This window comes from Triticum dicoccoides, chromosome 6A (assembly GCF_002162155.2).
Source record: "Triticum dicoccoides isolate Atlit2015 ecotype Zavitan chromosome 6A, WEW_v2.0, whole genome shotgun sequence".
NCBI classification, from domain to species: domain Eukaryota; kingdom Viridiplantae; phylum Streptophyta; class Magnoliopsida; order Poales; family Poaceae; genus Triticum; species Triticum dicoccoides.
This window is the reverse complement of record NC_041390.1, coordinates 630,042,087-630,062,137: the sequence shown is the minus strand read 5'-3', so window position 1 is coordinate 630,062,137 and position 20,051 is coordinate 630,042,087. Positions and strand designations below refer to the sequence as shown.

Sequence of the window (20,051 nt, the reverse complement as noted above, 5' to 3'; positions counted from 1 at the left end):
GATGCTATCCAAGTATAGAAACCCATGCACTCAACTCCACACATGCCCATCCTCGTCTGGTGTTTATGTCTGCACTTTTTTTTTTTCTGTAGTGCGCATCCATGTGCCTATTTCTAAATTCTAATGCTACTAAGGCCATCTCTAGCCGATCCCCTAAAAGTTAAGGGAGTAAAACCTTTAGTGGAGTATATATACTCCACTAATTTTGGGCCGTTTCTAACTGATCCCCTAAACCTAACGAAGTAAACTTCAATTTGATCTAATTCAAAGTAATTTGAAACGAAAGTAGCATTGCATTCACACATAAACATAGATAGTTCTGCACAACCGAACATAAAACACAAATTTAAACTAAACTAAGCTTAACTAAACTACTTTCGGTCGAATGTGAGGTCGAGCCAAACCTTCCTTGTCAAGTACGGTGCACCGCGATTTGGGTCCGGGCCGGTGTCGTCGTCTTCTTCATCGGGGAAGACACTCCTCCACTCGTCGACGTCAATCTCCTCATCCTTCCCGCCCACCTCGCCGCCTTGGACCTCGTCGTCGAAGATAAGGTAACCTCGCCGCCGACGTCGGCAAAGATCATCCGCTCCGCCTCCACGAGCCATGTAGGCCTCGTCGGCGGCCTCGGCCTCGAGGCTCTCCCTCGCCTCGCGGTCCTCCTGCGCCATACCCGAGCTCACCACCCCCGGCTTCGGCGGGAAGAGGTGGACCAGACGTGTGCCGCGTACACACATTTGCGAACATATATACCTAAATAGTATATCCCCACTAACTCCAATTCTCTCAACATGCAAGTATACAACTATGCCATCTCATCATGTAACATGCATGAGAAACACTTATATTAACCTGCACTAAGCATGTTACTTATGTTCAATTCTCACTAACTCTAATTCGCTCAACATGCATATATGTCACCTAACCATGTCATCATGCAAGAGAAAACACACGTATCAACATAAGAAGTGCATGGATGAACCCGGGTACATATGAACATACTTTGAAAAACACATTCTTAAATGTTAAAAAATATGGAAAAAGTTGCACGGGTACGTCTCCATGTTCTATGTGCGTGCATAAAGTTTAACCGAAAAATAACTTCTTTTGTGACCTATGCAAAAAGGACTAAAAATTAAGTACTGGAAGACTATTTGCAAGCACTGAAATTTGTCTTTTTGTGGAGACAAAAAAGACATTTTTTCACAAAACTTTGTGCCATGTACACATATTTGCGAACATGTATGCGTGATATTTTCTTTTGAATTTTTTGACATTTTAAAACGTGCTTAAAATGCATTTTTTTAAAACCGGGCTCATATGCCCATGGGTTCAGGGGGTGCCCTCTCATATCAACATGCACTCATATCAAGACATATTCTATAAGTTTAGAATAATAAAATGCAATAAAATTGTACTTTAGTTTCAATTCACATATTGTTAGGTTAAATACTAATGTTTCATGCACCTAATTCCCATTGAAATAATTGCAACATATACCCGCCCACTGCAACGCGCATGGTATAATCTCTAGTATCGGAGAAAGAGCCAGACAACTACGACACCAACCGCTAACATGACCGTAACCTTCACTCGCAAAAAATATACTATATAACAGTGACCTTAACGACTGGGCAAGAAAGGACAGAAGGATCACAAACCGAGTTGACCAGGTCCCGCAGCATCTAAAACAGCTAATTTTTTCAAATAATACAATTTTTATTAAATTTCAGAAATAATAAGCCGTAATTATATTTTTAAGAAATATTACCCAGTCGGCCTATTGCTGACCGATTGGACCACTGCCGGCTGATTGGATCCAGTCGACCCACTGCTGGCCGATTGGCACCCAGTCTGCTTCCTTTAGGCTGACAGATGCATGCACCAATTTATCTGTTCAATAAGTATTTGAAAAATGTTGATAAAAATGTTCATCATGCATATAAAAATGTTAATCAAGAATTTGTAAAAAATATTGAACAAGTATTTTAAAAATGTTGAACAAATATTTGAAAAATTGTTGAATAAGTATTTTAAAAAATGTTGATCATGTATATAAAAATGTTAATCAAGCATTTTCAAAAAATGTTGAACAAGTATTTGAAAAAAATGTGGAACAAGTATTTAAAAAAATATTAATCATGTATATAAAAATGTTGAACAAATATTTGTAAAAATGTCGATCATGTATATAAAAATGTGGAATAAGTATTTGAAAAGATTTGGACAAGTATTTAAATATTTTTGAACAAGTATTTTAAAAAATTGAACAAGTATTTGAAAAAATGTTTAACATCTGGAAGCTAGTGGGGTAGTTAGCTACGCTAGGGATTGATGCCTGGTCTCCATGGCAATCACCTGCGCAGCTAACCACTCTATCACCTTCCAGTTACTGGTTAGAAAAGGGATCGCGGCCAACTAGAGGTGACTGAGCCGGTCTTATCCATTATTTCTTTCTTTCTTTTTTCTTTTCTTTCTATTTTTTTCAAATGCTTGTTCAAAAAAATTAAATACTTGTTCAAAAAATTTCAAATATTTATTCAACATTTGTATATACACGATCAACATTTTTACAAATACTTGTTCAACATTTTTATATACATGATTAATATTTTTTAAAATACTTGTTCAACATTTTTTGTAAATGCTTGATTAACATTTTATATACATGATCAACATTTTTTAAAATACTTCTTGAACATTTTTTAAATTCCTACGGAATAGTTTTCAAATATTTGTTCAACTTTTTTCAAATACTTGTTCAATTTTTCAGATGCTTGATTAACATTTTTATATGCATGATCAACATTTTTTCAAATACTTTTTTAATATTTTTTTAAATACCTATTCAACAGATAAATGGGTGCAATGCACCTGTCGGCCTAGAGGAAGTGGACTAGGTGCTAATCGGCCAATTGGCCAGCAGTGGGTCAACTGGCCGACTGGATCCAATCGGTCAGCAGTAGGCCGATTGGGTAATGTTTTTAAAACATATAATTACGGCGTAATATTTCTGAAATTTAATAAAAAATTGTATTATTTAAAAAAAATAGCTCTAAAACACGATGATGTCCTTGGCGATCTCCATGCAGGACGTCCAGTGCAGCGGCTTGCCCTTGCTCGACTACGGGCGACCATTTTCCAACCATTAATTATACCTCTTTTTTGTTAAGCCAGCACAAGAAAATAGCATTCCATCTAAACAAAAACTTAATTAAGCTGCATGCTATGGTTGTCACTTTCATCAGCCTCTCGGATCCTTTTCCAAAAACCAGCCTCTCGAATCAACACAGAGCTGCGTGTGTAGTGTGGGGCCACCAGGCAGCCATGCATGCATTAATATTTGTCCGAATTTGATTCGTGTGACTGGATCCGTTCCTTTGTCCAGGCATATGACTGCCTGGCTTGGCCAATTTGGGAACAAGATTTGTCGGTGATTCAGTCCGTGGAAAAGGAATAAAATGATTATGTTTATTTATAAATAGCAAAACATAACATTCATTATATATACTTGCCGTTTTCAATCGGTTTGCTACCAAAGATTGATAATACCAATCAAGCATTTCCATATTTACGTACGACCAGGGCTATATATATGCACCATCGAAGTTGATATGATTTGTCATCGAACACCATATCAAGGTAAGGTAATCGTGGCACAAACTAACTAACCATGACGAGGAGGCATTGCCAAGCTCTCTCCTGCTGCCTCGTCGTCCTCCTCCTCTTCATCCTCGCCTCGTCCAGCAGCGCTTCCACTCTAGAACACATGTGCAAGTACGTCGCCACAACCCGCAAGGATATCGGCTACGACTACTGCATCAAGTTTTTCCAAGCCAACAAGACCAGCGCCGCCGCCGACAACCGCGGCCTTGGTGTCATCGCCACGCAGATCAGCCGCGCAGCAGCCTCGGACACCCTCAAGCGAATCGACACCCTCCTGGCTTCGGAGAAGGACAAGAAGATCCATGCGCGCCTCTCTGACTGCCGCGTGCTGTACTCAGCCGCGGTGAACTTGCTCAAGGTGGCGGCGAACCTCAACGCCGTGATATCGGACACCTACACCTGTGAGAATGGGTTCCGCGTGCTAGGCGTGACTTCACCACTGGCCGCGGAGGACGCCAGATTCCTTAAGGACTGCTCCATCGCTCTCATTATAACGAGCACGTTCTGGTAGACAGCTCTTGTTACGAGTCCATGATCATTTGGATCGTTATATAAACTCTTTGAACACACAATTTCAGATCAATGATTTTGATTTTGGGTATATCGATTTTCTAGATCATTGCTCTAGTTACAGAATTTCTTTGGGACCAGCTATTCGTAAGTTGCCTAAAACGTTATTTTGGGTAAGTCGATTTTCTGGATCATTATTGATTAAGATCCAATGACCGTCCTTTTTTCTTCTTCCTCAAGCTTTCTTCCTCCTTCAACCGTTTCTCCTCTCACAAAATCGCCTTTTCCAAATAGTAAATTCAGTCAACTTACATGTTTTCTAGTGAATGGGAATAGCAATCATCAAAACTATGGCACACATTTTGCATATAATTGTGGTGATAAAAGGAATGTAAATCGCGCATCAATGCTCGTGATTATTTTAGAGATCTGATGCCTTGTGATGAGATACCCACACTACCAAACCATTGGATGGAAGCCTGTATGGTCGTTGGATTATCATGATGGCCTGGTCCGTGGTGCGCATCTTCCGTTGACTGTTTCCAAAATTGAAACCAGGTTAAACAGATTACGTGGGAGTTAGTAATAAGGGCATCTTCAATGCCAACCCGCAAATTTGCTCCGGCATCCGTCCATGGATAGAGGGGACTAGTCCACCGACACGGATGCGGGAGCTGACACCCAGCCCAGCAGTGCAAAAATAATATTGTACAGAATCGAACTCACAACCTTGTGCCGGACAAATCATGATTCGACAAACTAAGCTAGCTCCCATTGTGTTGTAATTGAAGGTTCATACAGATTTTAAATAGTCCCACATCGTTCCCTTCAATCCAAACTTCGCAATTTAAAAAAGATCTTCGAGTCTCCTGGGTATCAAGGAGCAATTTCGGGAATCAATAAGGAAGGAAATAATAAGTTGTCTTGATAAGAAAGGAAAAGAGAGAAAATTATGGATGGAAAGAGGGGATTTCAAATCTATTTACAGAGAAGAAAAAGGAAAGAGTGGATAGGTAAACAAGGAAGAGCAAATGGAATTGAATCCAACCACGTGTCGAGGCACGACTTAGAGGCATAATCGCATTGAAGGCATATGTCGCAAGTTAGGCAATCTTCACAACATCCCATGTAATATAGATAATAAAAGGGGAGATAACATAGTTGGCTTATACTCGCCACGTCAATCAAGGTACATAAATAGCATTACAACATTCAAGCACTCATGGCCCGACTACGGCGCCAAAATAAAAGACAACCCAACATGCGACACGGTCCCGTTCACCCCAACTGAGCATCGCTACTGATCATCAGGAAAAGAAACATAGTATCGTTGAGAGTCCTCGTTGAACTCCCACTTGAGCTCAAGCGCGCCATCTCGAGCGGTATCATCAGGCCCTGCATCTGGTGTAATAGTAATCTGTGAGCCACAGGGACTCAGCAATCTCGCACCCTCGCGATCAAGACTATTTAAGCTTAATAGGTAAGGCAAGGTAAATATATGTGGAGCTGCAGCAAGCGACTAGCATATATGGTGGCTATCCTGTTCGCAAAAGAGAGCGAGAAGAGAAGGCAAAGCGCGAACGCATAACTAGAGAGCAATCCCTGCAGGCACGGCTTTCGAAAGTTCAAATCCCTGCAGGGGAGTCCCAACTTAGCCCATGACAAGCTCTCACGGTCAACGAAGGAATAGACCTCCTCCCGAGACGTTCCGATCAGACTCGGTACCTCGGTTCTTCAAGACACTTCGACAGGTTAAAACTAATCCAGCAACACCGCCCGAATGTGCCGACAAATCCCGATAGGAGCTGCACATATCTCTTTCTCAGGGCACACTCAGATTGTCCTAGGTACGGGTAGGCCAGCCCAGAGTTACCCCTGGTGGCCACCGGCAGCTGACAGGTGAACCAACACTCAGAGGAGCACTGGCCCGGGGGGGTTTAAAATAAGATGACCCTCGGGCTCCGGAAACCCAAGGGAAAAAAGGCTAGGTGGCAAATGGTAAAACCAAGGTTGGGCATTGCTGGAAAAGCTTTATGTTGGAAATATGCCCTAAAGACAATAATAAATTAGTTATTATTATATTTCCTTGTTCATGATAATCGTTTATTATCCATGCTAGAATTGTATTGATAGGAAACTCAGATACATGTGTGGATACATAGACAACACCATGTCCCTAGTAAGCCTCTAGTTGACTAGCTCGTTGATCAATAGATGGTTACGGTTTCCTGACCATGGACACTGGATGTCATTGATAACGGGATCACATCATTAGTAGAATGATGTGATGGACAAAGACCCAATCCTAAGCCTAGCACAAGATCATGTAGTTCGTATGCTAAAGCTTTTCTAATGTCAAGTATCATTTCCATAGACCATGAGATTGTGCAACTCCCGGATACCGTAGGAGTGCTTTGGGTGTGCCAAATGTCACAACGTAACTGGGTGGCTATAAAGGTACACTATAGGTATCTCCAAAAGTGTCTGTTGGGTTGGCACGAATCGAGACTGGGATTTGTCACTCCGTGTAAATGGAGAGGTATCTCTGGGCCCACTCGGTAGGACATCATCATAATGTGCACAATGTGATCAAGGAGTTGATCACGGGATGATGTGTTACGAAACGAGTAAAGAGACTTGCCGGTAACGAGATTGAACAAGGTATCGGGATACCGACGATCGAATCTCGGGGCAAGTATCGTACCGATGGACAAAGGGAATTGTATATGGGATTGATTAAGTCCTTGACATCGTGGTTCATCCGATGAGATCGTCGTGGAACATGTGGGAGCCAACATGGGTATCCAGATCCCGTTGTTGGTTATTGACCGGAGAGTCATCTCGGTCATGTCTGCATGTCTCCCGAACCCGTAGGGTCTACACACTTAAGGTTCGGTGACGCTAGGGTTATAGAGATATTAGTATGCGGTAACCCGAAAGTTGTTCGGAGTCCCGGATGAGATCCCGGACGTCACGAGGAGTTCCGGAATGGTCCGGAGGTAAAGATTTATATATGGGAAGTCTTGTTTTGGTCGCCGGAAAAGTTTCGCGCATTATCGGTATTGTACCGGGAGTGCCGAAAAGGGGTCCGGGGGTCCACCAAGGGGGTCCACCTGCCCCGGGGGGGCACATGGGCTGTAGGGGTGTGCGCCTTGGCCTATATGGGCCAAGGGCACCAGCCCCAAGAGGCCCATGCGCCAAGAGATAAGGGAAAGGAAGAGTCCTAAAGGGGGAAGGCACCTCCTAGGTGCCTTGGGGAGGATGGACTCCTCCCTGGCCGCACCCTTCCTTGGAGGAAGGGCCAAGGATGCGCCCCCCCTCTCCCTTGGACCTATATATAGTGGGGGAAGGGAGGGCAGCAACACCTAAGCCCTGGCGCCTCCCTCTCCCTCCCATGACACATCTCCCTTCTCCCGCAGCGCTTGGCGAAGCCCTATTGGAATCCCGCTACTTCCACCACCACGTCGTCGTGCTGCTGGATCTCCATCAACCTCTTCTTCCCCCTTTCTGGATCAAGAAGGAGGAGACGTCGCTGCTCCGTACGTGTGTTGAACGTGGAGGTGCCGTCCGTTCGGCGCTAGGATCATCGGTGATTTGGATCACGACGAGTACGACTCCATCAACCCCGTTCTCTTGAACACTTCCGCGCGCGATCTACAAGGGTATGTAGATCCACTCCTCCCTCGTTGCTAGATGACTCCATAGATAGATCTTGGTGACACGTAGGAAATTTTGAATTTGTGCTACGTTCCCCAACAGTGGCATCATGAGCTAGGTCTATGCGTAGTTTCTATGCATGAGTAGAACACAAAGTAGTTGTGGGCGTTGATTTTGTTCAATATGCTTACCGTTACTAGTCCAATCTTGATTCAGTGGCATTGTGGGATGAAGCGGCCCGGACCGACCTTGCACGTACTCTTACGTGAGACTGGTTCCACCGACTGACATGCACTAGTTGCATAAGGTGGCTAGCGGGTGTCTGTCTCTCCCACTTTAGTCGGATCGGATTCGATGAAAAGGGTCCTTATGAAGGGTAAATAGCAATTGGCATATCACGTTGTGGTTTTGCGTAGGTAAGAAACGTTCTTGCTAGAAACCCATAGCAGCCACGTAAAACATGCAAACAACAATTAGATGACGTCTAACTTGTTTTTGCAGGGTATGCTATGTGATGTGATATGGCCAAAAGGATGTGATGAATGATATATGTGATGTATGAGATTGATCATGTTCTTGTAATAGGAATCACGACTTGCATGTCGATGAGTATGACAACCGGCAGGAGCCATAGGAGTTGTCTTAATTTATTTATGACCTGCGTGTCAACATAAACGTCATGTAATTACTTTACTTTATTGTTAACCGTTAGCTGTAGTAGTAGAAGTAATAGTTGGCGAGACAACTTCATGAAGACACGATGATGGAGATCATGGTGTCATGCCGATGATGATGATGATCATGGAGCCCCGAAGATGGAGATCAAGAGGAGCAAAGTGATGATGGCCATATCATGTCACTATTTGATTGCATGTGATGTTTATCATGTTTATGCATCTTGTTTACTTAGAACGACGGTAGTAAATAAGATGATCCCTCATAATAATTTCAAGAAAGTGTTCCCCCTAACTGTGCACCGTTGCGAAAATTCGTCGTTTTGAAGCACCACGTGATGATCGGGTGTGATAGATTCTTACGTTCGAATACAACGGGTGTTGACGAGCCTAGCATGTACAGACATGGCCTCGGAACACATGCGAAACACTTAGGTTAACTTGACGAGCCTAGCATGTATAGACATGGCCTCGGAACACAAGAGACCAAAAGGTCGAGCATGAGTCGTATGGTAGATACGATCAACATGAAGATGTTCACCGATGATGACTAGTCCGTCTCACGTGATGATCGGACACAGCCTAGTTGACTCGGATCATGTAATCACTTAGATGACTAGAGGGATGTCTATCTGAGTGGGAGTTCACAAGATGAACTTAATTATCCTGAACATAGTCAAAAGGTCTTCGCAAATTATGTCATAGCTCGCGCTTCAGTTCTACTGTTTAGATATGTTCCTAGAGAAAATTTAGTTGAAAGTTGATAATAGCAATTATGCGGACTAGGTCCGTAAACTGAGGATTGTCCTCATTGCTTCATAGAAGGCTTATGTCCTTAATGCACCGCTCAGTGTGCTGAACCTCGAACGTCGTCTGTGGATGTTGCGAACATCTGACATACATGTTTTGATGACTACATGATAGTTCAGTGCGTAATGCTAAATGGTTTAAAATTGAGGCACCAAAGACGTTTTTGAAACATCACAGAACATATGAGATGTTCCAAGGACTGAAATTGGGATTTCAGGCTCGTGCCCACGTCAAGAGGTATAAGACCTCCGACGATTTTCTTAGCCTGCAAACTAAGGGAGAAAAGCTCAATTGTTGAGCTTGTGCTCAGATTGTCTAAGTACAACAATCATTTGAATCGAGTGGGAGTTGATCTTCCAGATGAGATAGTGATGTTTCTCCAAAGTCATTACCACCAAGCTGCTAGAGCTTCGTGATGAACTATAATATATCAGGGACATATATGATGATCCTTGAGATACTCGCGATGTTTGACACCACAAAAGTACAGATCGGGAAGGAGCATCAATTGTTGATGGTTGGTGAAACCACTAGTTTCAAGAAGGGCAAGGGAAAAAAGGGATGCTTCATGAAACGGCAAATCAGCTGCTGCTCTAGTGAAGAAACCCAAGGTTGAACCCAAACCCGAGACTAAGTGCTTCTGTAATAAGGGGAATAGTCACTGAAGCAGAACCACCCTAGATACTTGGTAGATAAGAAGGCTGGCAAGGTCGATAGAAGTATATTGGATGTATTATGTTAATATGTACTTTACTAGTACTCCTAGTAGCACCAAGGTATTAGATACCGGTTCGGTTGCTAAGTGTTAGTAACTCGAAATAAAAGCTACAGAATAAACGGAGACTAGCCAAAGGTGAGATGACGATATGTGTTGGAAGTATTTCCAAGGTTGATCAAATATCGTACGCTCCCTCTACCATCGAGATTGGTGTTTGCGTTGAGCATAGACATGATTGGATTATGTCTATCGCAATACGGTTATTCATTTAAAGAGAATAATGGTTACTCTGTTTATTTGAATAATACCTTCAATGGTCTTACACCTGAAATGAATGGTTTATTGAATCTCGATCGTAGTGATACACATGTTCATGCTAAAAGATAGTAATGATAGTACCACCTACTTGTGGCACTGCCACTTAAGTCATATCGGTATAAAACGCATGAAGAAGCTCCATGTTGATGGATCTTTGGGCTCACTCGTTTTTGAAAAGTTTGAGACATGCGAACCATGTCTATTGGTGTATATGCATGAAGAAACTCCATGCAAATGGACCATTTGGACTCACTTGATTTTGAATCACTTGAGACATGCAAATCATACCACATGGGCAAGATGACTGAAAGTCTCGTTTTCAGTAAAATGGAACTAGAAAGCAACTTGTTGGAAGTAATACATTTTGATGTGTGCAATCCAATGAGTGCTGAGGCATGTAGTGGATATCGTTATGTTCTTACTTCACAGATGATTTGAGTAGATGTTGAGTATATTTACTTGATGAATCACGAGTCTGAATTATTGAAAGGTTCAAGTAATTTCAGGGTGAAGTTGAAAGATCGTCGTGACAAGAGGATAAAATATCTATGATATGATCATAGAGATGAATATCTGAATTACGAGTTTGGCACAGAATTAAGACATTGTGGAAATTGTTTCACAACTAATACAGCCTGGAACATCATAGTGTGATGGTGTGTCCGAACATCATAACTGCATCCTATTGGATATGATGCATACCATGATGTCTCTTATCAAATTACCACGATAGTTTATGGGTTAGGCATTAAAGACAACCACATTCACTTTAAATAGGGCACCACGTAATTCTGATGAGATGACACCATATGAACTATGGTTTAGAGAAACCTAAGCTGTCATTTCTTAGAAGTTTGGGGCTGCGACGCTTATGTGAAAAAGTTTCAGGCTGATAAGCTCGAACCCAAAGCGGATAAATGCATCTTCATAGGACACCCAAAACAGTTGGGTATACCTCCTGTCTCAGATCCGAAAGCAATAAGGGATTGTTTCTAGAATCGGGTCCTTTCTCGAGGAAAAGTTTCTCTCGAAAGAATTGAGTGGGAGGATGGTGGAGACTTGATGAGGTTATTGAACCGTCTCTTCAACTAGTGTGTGGCAGGGCACATGAGTTGTTCCTGTGGCACCTACACCAATTGAAGTGGAAGCTTATGATAGTGATCATGAAACTTCAGATCAAGTCACTACCAAACCTCGTGGGATGACACGGATGCGTACTACTTCCGAGTGGTACGTAATCCTGTCTTGGAAGTCATATTGCTAGACAACAATGAACCTACAAGCTATGGAGAAGCGATGGTGGGCCTGGATTCCAAAATGGCTCGAGGCCATATAATCCAAGAGAGGATCCATATATGAAAACAAAGTGTAGACTTTGGGAGAACTACTTGATGGTCGTAAGGCTGTTAGGTACATATGGATTTTAAAAGGAAGACAGACAATGATGGTAGGTATCACCATTAAGAAAGCTCGACTTGTCGTTAAGATGTTTTCCGAAAAGTTCAAGGAGTTGACTGCGATGAGACTTTCTCACTCGTAGCGATGCTAAGAGTCTGTTGGAATTATATTAGCAATTACTGCATTATTTGTGAAATCTTGCAGATAGAATGCCAAAAACCATTGTTTCCTCGATGATTTTTGAGGAAAGGTTGTATGTGATACAACCGGAAGGTTTTGTTAATCCTGAAAGATGCTAATAAGTATGCAAAGCTCCAGCAATCCTTCTAAGGACTGGAGTAAAGCATCTCGGAGTTGGAATGTATGCTTTGATAAGATGATCAAAGTTTTGGGTGTATACAAAGTTTATGAGAAACTTGTATTTCCAAAGAAGTGAGTGGGAGCACTATAGAATTTCTGATAAATATATGTTGACATATTGTTGATCAGAAATGACGTAGAATTCCTGGAAAGCATATAGGGTTATTTGGAAAGTATTTTTCAATGGAAAGCCTGGATTAAGCTACTTGAACATTGAGCATAAAGATCTATAAGGATAGATCAAAATTCTTAATGGTACTTTCAAATGAGCACATACCTTGACATGATCTTGAAGGTGTTCAAGATGGACCAGTCAAAGAAGGAGTTCTTGCCTGAGTTGTAAGGTATGAAGTTAAGACTTAAAGCTCGACCACGGCAGAATAGAGAGAAAGGACGAAGGTCGTCCCCTATGCTTAAGACATAGGCTCTACAGTATGCTATGCTGTGTACCGCACCTGAAATGTGCCTTGCCATGAGTCAGTCAAGGGGTACAAGAGTGATCTAAGAATGGATCACAAGACAGCGGTCAAAGTTATCCTTAGTAACTAGTGGACTAAGGAATTTTCTCGACTATGGAGGTGGTAAAAGAGTTCGTCGTAAAGGGTTACGCCGATGCAAACTTTGACACTAATCCAGATTATTCTGAGTAGTAAACTGGATTCGTATAGTAGAACAGTTATTTGGAATAGCTCCAAATGTAGCATAGTAGTTGCATCTACAAGATGACATAAGAAATTTGCGAAGTACATACGGATCTGAAAGATTAAGACCCGTTGACTATAACATCTCTCACAAGCATAACATGATCAAACCCAGAACTCATCGAGTGTTAATCACATGGTAGTGTGAACTAGATTATTGACTCTAGTAAACTCTTTGGGTGTTAGTCACATGGGGATGTGACCTTGAGTGTTAGTCACATAGCGATGTGAACTGGATTATTGACTCTAGTGCAAGTGGGAGACTGTTGGAAATATGCCCTAGAGACAATAATAAATTAGTTAATATTATATTTCCTTGTTCATGATAATCGTTTATTATCCATGCTAGAATTGTATTGATAGGAAACTCAGATACATGTGTGGATACATAGACAACACCATGTCCCTAGTAAGCCTCTAGTTGACTAGCTCGTTGATCAATAGATGGTTATGGTTTCCTGACCATGGACATTGGATGTCATTGATAACGGGATCACATCATTAGGAGAATGATGTGATGGACAAAGACCCAATCCTAAGCCTAGCACAAGATCATGTAGTTCGTATGCTAAAGCTTTTCTAATGTCAAGTATCATTTCCTTAGACCATGAGATTGTGCAACTCCCGGATACCGTAGGAGTGCTTTGGGTGTGCCAAACGTCACAACGTAACTGGGTGGCTATAAAGGTACACTACAGGTATCTCCGAAAGTGTCTGTTGGGTTGGCACGAATCGAGACTGGGATTTGTCACTCCGTGTAAACGGAGAGGTATCTCTGGGCCCACTCGGTAGGACATCATCATAATGTGCACAATGTGATCAAGGAGTTGATCACGGGATGATGTGTTACGAAACGAGTAAAGAGACTTGCCGGTAACGAGATTGAACAAGGTATCGGGATACCGACGATCGAATCTCGGGGCAAGTATCGTACCGATGGACAAAGGGAATTGTATATGGGATTGATTAAGTCCTTGACATCGTGGTTCATCCGATGAGATCGTCGTGGAACATGTGGGATCCAACATGGGTATCCAGATCCCGTTGTTGGTTATTGACCGGAGAGTCATCTCGGTCATGTCTGCATGTCTCCCGAACCCGTAGGGTCTACACACTTAAGGTTCGGTGACGCTAGGGTTATAGAGATATTAGTATGCGGTAACCCGAAAGTTGTTCGGAGTCCCGGATGAGATCCCGGACGTCACGAGGAGTTCCGGAATGGTCCGGAGGTAAAGATTTATATATTGGAAGTCTTGTTTTGGTCGCCGGAAAAGTTTCGCGCATTATCGGTATTGTACCGGGAGTGCCGAAAGGGGTCCGGGGGTCCACCAAGGGGGTCCACCTGCCCTGGGGGGCCACATGGGCTGTAGGGGTGTGTGCCTTGGCCTATATGGGCCAAGGGCACCAGCCCCAAGAGGCCCATGCGCCAAGAGATAAGGGAAAGGAAGAGTCCTAAAGGGGGAAGGCACCTCCTAGGTGCCTTGGGGAGGATGGACTCCTCCCTGGCCGCACCCTTCCTTGGAGGAAGGGCCAAGGCTGCGCCCCCCCCCTCTCTCCCTTGGCCCTATATATAGCGGGGGGAAGGGAGGGCAGCAACACCTAAGCCCTGGCGCCTCCCTCTCCCTCCCATGACACATCTCCCTCTTCCCGCAGCGCTTGGCGAAGCCCTGTTGGAATCCCGCTACTTCCACCACTACGCCGTCGTGCTGCTGGATCTCCATCAACCTCTCCTTCCCCCTTGCTGGATCAAGAAGGAGGAGACGTCGCTGCTCCGTACGTGTGTTGAACGCGGAGGTGCCGTCCGTTCGGCACTAGGATCATCGGTGATTTGGATCACGACGAGTACGACTCCATCAACCCCGTTCTCTTGAACGCTTCCACGCGCGATCTACAAGGGTATGTAGATCCAGTCCTCCCTCATTGCTAGATAACTCCATAGATAGATCTTGGTGACACGTAGGAAAATTTTGAATTTGTGCTACGTTCCCCAACACTTTAATCAAGGCGAACTATCAAGGGGTTCCCATTATAACCCAACCACGTAAGGAACGCAAAATCCGGGAACATAACACCGATATGACGGAAACTAGGGCGACAAGAGTGGAACAAAACACTAGGCGAGAGGCCGAGCCTTCCACCCTTTACCAAGTATATAGATGCGTTAAGATAACATGGCAATATAATGATATCCCAACAAGTAAATAATGTTCCAACAAGGAACGGTCTCCAATCTTCACCTGCAACTAGCAACGCTATAAGAAGGGCTGAGCAAAGCGGTAACATAGCCAATCAACGGTTTGCTAGGACATGGTGGGTTAGAGGTTTGACATGGCAATTTGGGAGGCTTGAAAGCAAGTGGTAGGCATCGTAGCATGGCATAGCAAAAGAGCGAGCATCTAGCAAAGCAAAGATAGTAGTGATTTCGAGGGTATGATCATCTTACCTGCAAAACTGTCAGAGTTGACTGGATCCTCGAAAGCAAACTCAACGGGCTCCTCGTTAGCGAACTCGTCTCCCGGCTCTACCCAAACAAGACAAACAAGCAACAAGGACACAATCAACCACGTGCAAGGAACAAACAATATGATGCAAAGATGGTATGCTATGCGGGATGCAATATGTGATGCATATGCAAGATTTGACAAGGAATTCATGAACCTGGCCTCAACTTGGAAAACCAAGTGTGCCACTGGAAATATGAGATGAAATCGCTTGAAAACTATATAAAGATCACCGGAATCGGAGTTACGGTTTGGAAATGGCAAGCGATTCAAATATGACAACGGTCTGCGATTTACAGCAAGTAGCCATCTAAATGCAATGAGATGAACATGCTACAGCACCCAAACATGGCATCAAAATACATGGCAGGGATGCATTCAAGATGCTTAACAAAAGTCTAGCACTGAGCTACGGCCAATTCATCCATTAACAGCTTCAAACAAGCATGGCAAAAATGCATATTGTAAACAGATTTCAGACTTAGTGAAATTAACACTTGTCTGGAATTTCAGATCAGATAGCATTCTTCGGAGCAACAAAACTACATGCTACAGGACCTGAACATGGCAAAGTAAAGCATGGCATGGAGCTACTCAAAGAGCTTAACAAAAGTCCCTTAGTGACCTTGAGCCAAAAGGGATCAGAAAATACATTTGCAAGCATGTGAACATGGCAAAAACATAATCAATTCTCAGACTTAGTGAAAAACTGGAGCATGCTGAAAACAGATATCAAGTAGGCATGTTTACGAGCTCGATGCACTCACTACGGAGCAAGTCATGACAATCTAAGCATACACCCATCAAGAATACACAAAATGCAAGCTAGACATGGCAAGAACAATAGCATATCATGCAAGGATCAACTACAATATCCTTGGCAAAATCGCTAACAAGTAGACAATCTGCCCGGATTCACGAAGTAGCAAAAGTAGAGCTCGATTAACTCAAGCTAGGGTGCTCCATAATTGCAAACAAAGACATGGATGGATAGAGCACTACAAGATTAACAAAACATCCTTTCTGATAATCCTCAAAAGAGGCACGGATCACTAAGAAACAACATGAACATATGGTCATATGAGATAAACAGCTCAAGGACTTTGGAAATGCTAAGTCCCTGAAATCAGCATTACCAAGTGCCTCACTTTGCAAACTTGTGCTAGTCACCACACACATCACGAAAATACATGGGTTGCACGTCTGGAAAGATGGCAAAACCCTTAACAAAACATATGTAGAGCTCATGGGCATATCATGCACACAAAAATCATGGCAAAAATGACAAATATCTAAATGGAGTAGCAGATCTGACAATTATCTCAAGTAGCACTCTTCTAACGGCATTTCGGTCATCAAGATGAACTCAAATGAAAATGATGCAATGGAATAAAATGATGTACTCCCTGAGACAAACATTTTGATATGCTATATGCGTGAAACGGAGTTACGGTTGCAAAGTTACGGTACGATGAAATATGCCTATGGTCGAGAAGCATGCATGCACAGGGGGGCGAGATGTCGGGCTGCATGCACATCCCTGCTCGTTCGGACGTGCTCTCTATGACCATCAACAACACGTCCGCTCGTCCGCCGCCTCCTTTGATCAACACCACGTGGCCTACCTTCGACGGGCTCGCAGCGAACGACGGTGGTGTTTTTGTTTTACAACATCTACTCTGTTGCAAGAAATATTTCTGCAACATCAGTTATGTTGCATAAGTTTCTTCCATAACACTATATAGAGGTGAAGACAAAGAAAAAAAAATCTGCAACATTATCTTGGTTGCAAAGTTTTTCTGCAACAATACCTTTGTTGCAAAAAAAAGTAAAGATGGAAAAAAAATTTGCAACACGATATATGTTGCAAAAAATAAATCCCGTAACACGATCGATGCTGGAAAAAAATCAGCAACACAATTTTTGTTACGAGAGTTTCTGCAATAAGACCATTATTGCAAAGAAGAGAAAGACAACCAGCCGCTCGATTTTGTCTTAACTAACTGCTCGAGAGGCGGCGGATCGCCCCCATTTATTTCTTACAAAAACACCTCTGATTTTAATATTTTTCCTCTTAAAAAAGATTCGTCTAGGACTTGAGGCGGAGCGAGAGATCCACCTGCAACTTGGAGTAGACCAAATATCGATGGAAGCTTTCACGTTCGGCTTTGATCTAGAAACGCCGCCCACTTTCAAGCTGATGAAATTTAGCTTTCTTTGAAATATGAAAACTTTGTGTTGATACTTATCTTTACAAAAAAGTTTTCATTACTCTTGTCGTGCCTATTAGTAAGCTTCTGAATTTCTTAGAGTGTCCACTAATATAAAAACAATACATATTCGAGCAATCTCCACTATTCAGATGCCTAAACAGTAATTAATGGTGTATCAAACACGTACTAGGTTTGACTGATGATGTCAAGTTGCATGGCATAAAATCTATTTTGGCCGTTGCATCATTAGTGACAATGAATAATGTTATTTCTTCCTATTATACTTTTAAAATTTTCATTATGCATTAATAATCTGAATTTTTTTTATTCACCCAGATCAATTGACTCGGGGTCATGTTTCATTTCCGAATTACTGTCTTCAATAACCCTACTATCAATCGGTCCATTGTTATTGTCATAAGCAACATGTGTCCCGCGACCCAGTTTATCGACCTTGCCACCCCTGATTCATAGTAAAACACATGTCTCTAAGCCTGATTTGCGTCCCTTGAAGTCTCCCGTTGCAACACACGGGTATATGTGCTAGTTCCATATAAACCAGACGAGATTCATTACATTTTTGAACTTTTTATATAAATCGAACGAAATTCATTACTTTTTTCATATAAACGGGGCTAAACCCTACTCTAAATAATCGCCTGCGCTCGTCCCCCAATTTGGCCATGAGCCTCGAGAACTGAAGCTCCGGCTATTGCCTTCTCCTTCTTCAGTTTCACCTCGAGGCTCTCCAGCTCCGCCTCCGGAGCCCCCGGAAATGAAACTATCCGCTTCCACGTCGCCACCAATCGGCTAATCGACCGATGATGTCCAGCCCATCAAACTTGGCTTCAACATGAGGGAAAGAGCGGTGGCCTTCTTGGTACCCAATGTGGCAGCGGTCTGGACGCCCACAAAGCCCCGTCTAGTTTGTCTTCGGTTTGCGGAAAAAAGTGCGGCCGGAACACCGAGCGGACCGATATAGGCCCTCATTGGAGAGCACAACAGGTTCAGACAGTGCGGCCTGGATGGTTGCGGGTGGTTTGAGGGTCGGTGTTGAAGATGCCCTAACTACTACATATATTTCGGAAATAAATTCTACCTTTTTAGATATTTAGCAAATAAATTTTGGATAGTAAGCATAGTAATAAATTTGGAAACCTGACACTAGGTCATATAGTTTGCTGCCTTAAGATGCGACTGCCGAGCGCGGGCCCCACAGAGGAGGAGACAAAAGGGCCGCCATAGCAGCGCCGCTAATGTTGATGGCGGATAGGAAAAGAAGCCCCACCAGCGGTTGCCGCCAGCAGCTCTCACTGGAACCTGGCGGCGGGGAAACTTGGGCTGTGCTCCTCCCGTGTGGAGGTCAGAGGCGGGAAGCAAAAGGAAGGAGGGGCGAGACATTGCGCCGGAGTCACAGGAAGGCGTGACCAGGGGACACTGTGTTGGTGCCGGAACGCCTCTGTGCAGTAGGGTTGAGAGAGATGGAGCTATAGAATTAGAACGAGGTGGAGGTGGATACGAATGGATAATCGACCTCTCTAGAGCGAGGCGTACATGTCGGTTGATTTTTTAAAATTCTTTCCTACTAAACAAACGGACCGAGCAAAGTGCAACTCCCCAGTTTGCCTTTTCCTTTTCGCACGTACTTTTCATTCGAAAATATTGGCCAGAGAAATACATGTATTTAGACATATTTTAGTTCTAGACATTTTTATTTTTATTCATTTCTCCGACAAGTATGTTCGAATGGAGAAAGTATAACTCGAATTCTTCGTCCGATCACACCACACACCGGTAGATCAACTAGGGGACATGCATCTATAATTTTTTTCTTTCTTTTGACTCCATTCGAACATGTCTGGAACTAAAGTATGAATCTACTACATAGATACATTACATGCGATGATCTTATTCGCGGGGATTACAACTCGCACAAGCACGACTGGGATTCATCTTACATCATGGAGCCACGATCAAAATGGTGCTTTCTTGTGCAGCAACACCTATTAACCTCTCTGCAAGTCCAGTCCCAGCGACGTTTGTGCCCGATTAGTCGCATGCATTCATCCTTGCAATCAGTTGTGGTGCACCCTTGCAAATTTTTCGTCCACAACTGCAGGCGATATACCATCATAGCATTAGCTACTCAATCAGACAATTTCCACACACACACGCACGCACGCACGCACGCACGCGCACGCGCACACACACACGCGCGCGCGCACACACACACACACAAAACTTACTCTGGACTGCATGGCAGGGTGGCAATGTGCAAGCAAACATCATCGTAAGGACCAGGAAAGTGATGGCCACGGTCCTCCTTGTGTTGCTCTGTTTGACATGTGCCATGAGGAGAAGAGATCGACTACTTGTGTTTGCCTATGCAATCCCTATTTGACGCGTTTTGCGTCAAGTTGTCGTTGATTCATGGTTACTGGTATTGGGAACCTTCCGGAAGGTCCCAGTTTGGCTTAGGTCGAGCTTTTTATTTTTGGTTGTTTTTTCTTCAGTTTTCTAGGATT

General features: G+C 43.2%; 1 protein-coding gene across 1 annotated transcript; it reads left to right on the top strand.

The window, feature by feature from the left end:
- Window positions 1-3,673: 3,673 nt before the first annotated feature.
- On the top strand, window positions 3,674-4,177 carry LOC119316200 (putative invertase inhibitor). Its single transcript, XM_037590523.1, has one exon. It carries the CDS (start codon window positions 3,674-3,676, stop codon window positions 4,175-4,177), a length of 504 nt encoding a protein of 167 aa, XP_037446420.1.
- Window positions 4,178-20,051: the final 15,874 nt, after the last annotated feature.

Excerpts from the sequence above, each read along its gene's own strand:
- LOC119316200 (XM_037590523.1), top strand. The coding sequence starts at position 3,674 with ATGACGAGGAGGCATTGCCAAGCTCTCTCCTGCTGCCTCGTCGTCCTC.